At 46.2% G+C, this 3235-nt stretch overlaps 1 protein-coding gene across 1 annotated transcript in view; it reads right to left on the reverse strand.

Moving 5' to 3' along the window:
* LOC103370172 (SUN domain-containing protein 1-like) overlaps positions 1 to 3235 on the reverse strand; it is an 18641-nt gene that overhangs the window by 4680 nt on the left and 10726 nt on the right. Inside the window, 4 exon segments of the mRNA XM_008299123.1 lie at positions 452 to 711; positions 1837 to 1989; positions 2703 to 2758; positions 2832 to 2924. Of these exon segments, the coding sequence (XP_008297345.1) occupies positions 452 to 711; positions 1837 to 1989; positions 2703 to 2758; positions 2832 to 2924 (562 nt within the window).

The following is a 3235-nucleotide window of genomic DNA, read 5'->3' on the forward strand; positions in this document are numbered from 1 at the left end:
TTTATTTATTTACAATTATTATTACTCCATTAATTTATTTCTGTTTTTATTCTCTGCTATTTGATCAGATCAACGTAAGAGAAATAAAAACTGCATCTCAAACAAGAGCTCGGGTCTGAACGGGTTGTAGACAAGATATAAATTCTAGAGCAGGATATGGTTCAGGAAGCAGCATCAGGCAGCGTGAGAACAACATTTATAAAAAGGAGACAGAAAAAAAAGAGGCGAAAGATACGGTAAGAAGAGATGAAGAGATAAACGGCAGAACTTTACACTCTTGTGTAACTGCTGCTCAACAAAACAGAATCACATGAGAAAAACATGACCAGACAAAACACAACAAATCATCCACTCACTCCCCGTCTAGGGACCACTCTCTGGTGAACTCCAGTGAACTCTAATGAACTCTGGTGAACTCTAGTGAACTCTAGTGAACTCTGTAGTACATAACATCATTTAACGCTACAACCAGGTTGTCCCACCTCCTCCTTCAGTCCGCCCTCCCTCTCCGGCTGCTCCGGCCGCTGGCCCACGCTCTGCAGGATGCTGCGCTCCAGCGAGGACAGCGCCACCTGCAGGTCGGCCGCGCTGACGCAGCGCTGCGACATCCACTGCAGCAGAGACTCGTGCAGCTCGACGCCTTCGGCTGTAGTCGGCTGCTGACCGAAGACCAGAGAGCGGAGCTGAGAGGAAACCTGCTCCGACACCTGGACGACAGGAAACCGGCTTCAGTTTCACAATAAAAGCCATGATTCTGCTGCTAATGTTTCATTAAGTTCAATAAGTGGACAGCGGCGTCACCGTTGAGCTCGTCGAGCCTCCTCAAACATGTCGATCCTACATAACTGAACTGCATCTTCATTCAGTTTTCAACAAACTTTAGAGTCACTCCGAGTCTTGTTGGACAGGTTTGTGTAACTCAGAGTCTTTCTGGACCAACCTTGAGCCACTTCAAGCACATTGAGTGATTTGGGAAACACGTTGGCAACGCATCACAAACACAGATTTTCCTGTAATTTTGGGCTTTTTGAGTAATTTTGGACAAATTATAACTCGTTTGTTGATTGTGGGGCAGATTTATTGAACAAATCCAGACTCTTTAAGGCTGTTTTCTGCTATGTAGGATTTTTGAAACACATTTAAGACAAACGTATGTAACTGAAGACAAACCTGAAATCATCTGGGACAGTTTTTGGTCATTCTGGACACAGTTCAAGTGATTTTGCATCATTTCTTGACTCGTGTAGAACCATTTTCTGTCAGTTTAGACAATTTTTAACTCCCTTTGGACAACTTTGGGTCATTGTGGACAAACGTTTGTTTAGACATTTAAGACACGCTTGACTTTTTTTCATTTTGAACAAACTTTGACTCATTGTGGATGAATTCTGACTCATGTCGGGTCATTTCTTGTTATTCCAGGTAAGTTTCTGTCACTTTGGACAACTGTGGAGTCATTTAGGTTGTTGTTGCTGTGGACGATGATGAGGATTTTTGAGCTGTGGTATCCTGGATGAAGGTCCGGCTGCTGACTCCTGCCTCCATCCTGCCTTCACTCACAACACGACGGAGAACGCAGTGTCGTCGTCTGGAACCTAATCCAGAGGTGAGGGTTGACTTTTACGTGTATCTCACTACAAAATGCTGGTTCAGATTTGATGTATAACCGAGACGGTCTAGACGGATCAGAGCCATGACGGTGAAACCTGTGTGACTCAGTGGAAACAAATGTGATTCTTATTTATTTTTTGGGATTAACAGAATCAGAGGAGCCAAACCCGACTAATGTTTCATTAAATTATTCATAATTTCGTTTTACTAGTGAGTCTTTGAGTTCCTCTCACCGCCTGCTGCACGGCGGCCAGCTGTCGGCAGCCATCTTGACCCGAGGACAGAACCTCCACGTCCCTCCTGACGTCCTCCAGAGCCGCCTCCAGCCGAGAAACCTCCGCCAGCAAAGCATCATGGGACTGTCGGTCCACACCGACGCTGCAGGAGGGGACAGGATAAACGATCTGAGATTTAAAACCAACATCTGCTGTTCCTGGGTCCAGACTAAACAGACCAACGTGACGATGAGGGCGACGTTTTGAATCATTTCAGTCTTTAGTACTTTTAGACAAACTATTCGAGTCATTTTAGGTGCACTGAGTGAACTGGGACTAACGTTGAGTGCTTTTTAAACATGTTTCATTGAAGTTTGGACACTTTTAGAATAATTTTGGACAACTTCTGGTCCACGCTGCCACTGGAGAGAAGAACATCTGAGACGTTCAGAGTAACGTGTGAACAGGCTCATGGGTTCTGCTCAACACGGATCAGCTGGACCTCCGTTATCAGAGGAATCACTTTCTCAATTATCGGGTGTAACAGCAACCTGAAACTTTAAAGGCACTCGACAGCATTGTGGACGAGTCTGAAGTCCTTCTGAACCCATGAATGTAACTGTGGACACATTCTGAGTCATTCTAGACAAACGTACGCGACTCTGGACTGATCTTCAGTGATTCTGTGTTTACAGATATAACATGAGTAACACTGGAGGACAGACACTGAAACAGCTGATGACCTGAGACACGTGAACAGGTTCAGGACTCGTCTACACACTGGTGAGCTGAAGCTCCATCGTCCCAGTGACACCTGAGGTTACCTGCTGACTGGTCGGTTTGGTTGCCGCGCCACAGGTGAAGATGAGGAGTTACCTGACAGCAGCAGGAAGTGTTGATGCCGAAGCAGCTTCTTGCCTCCACAGAACTTCCTGTAAAACAAACGGATCAGAACAGCTTTGAGCCGAGCCCGACCTCGCCTTCACCCCGGTCCCGTGCTTCTACCTGAGTCTTAGCCGCCAGCGCCTGCAGCTGCAGCTCCATCTGGTCCAGACGAGACGTTTGACTCTGCTGCTGCAGCACATCCTGCTGTCGGACCTACAGACCGACGGAGCAGAACGTCACCGACATCAGGTGTTTCATCTGACACAGTTTAAGGAGACAGAAGGCTGAGCTGCTGAAACGGTCCCATGAGGCCCGTTTTCAGGTCCGCTGCTACGGATGGTTTGGGCTGTTACGGGTTTTAAAGCGCCACAAAAAAACAACCTCATGTTGGACAAATTTCACCCACGTTGGACCAGTCCTAAGTCATTCTGACAGTTTTCACTCACTGTGGACCAATTGTAGTCATCTTGGACAAACTGTAAATGATTCTGGATATTTTTTTGTAATGTTAGACTCAATTACAA

The sequence above is a fragment of the Stegastes partitus genome, unplaced genomic scaffold (assembly GCF_000690725.1).
Source record: "Stegastes partitus isolate 25-593 unplaced genomic scaffold, Stegastes_partitus-1.0.2 Scaffold1381, whole genome shotgun sequence".
NCBI classification, from domain to species: Eukaryota; Metazoa; Chordata; class Actinopteri; family Pomacentridae; genus Stegastes; species Stegastes partitus.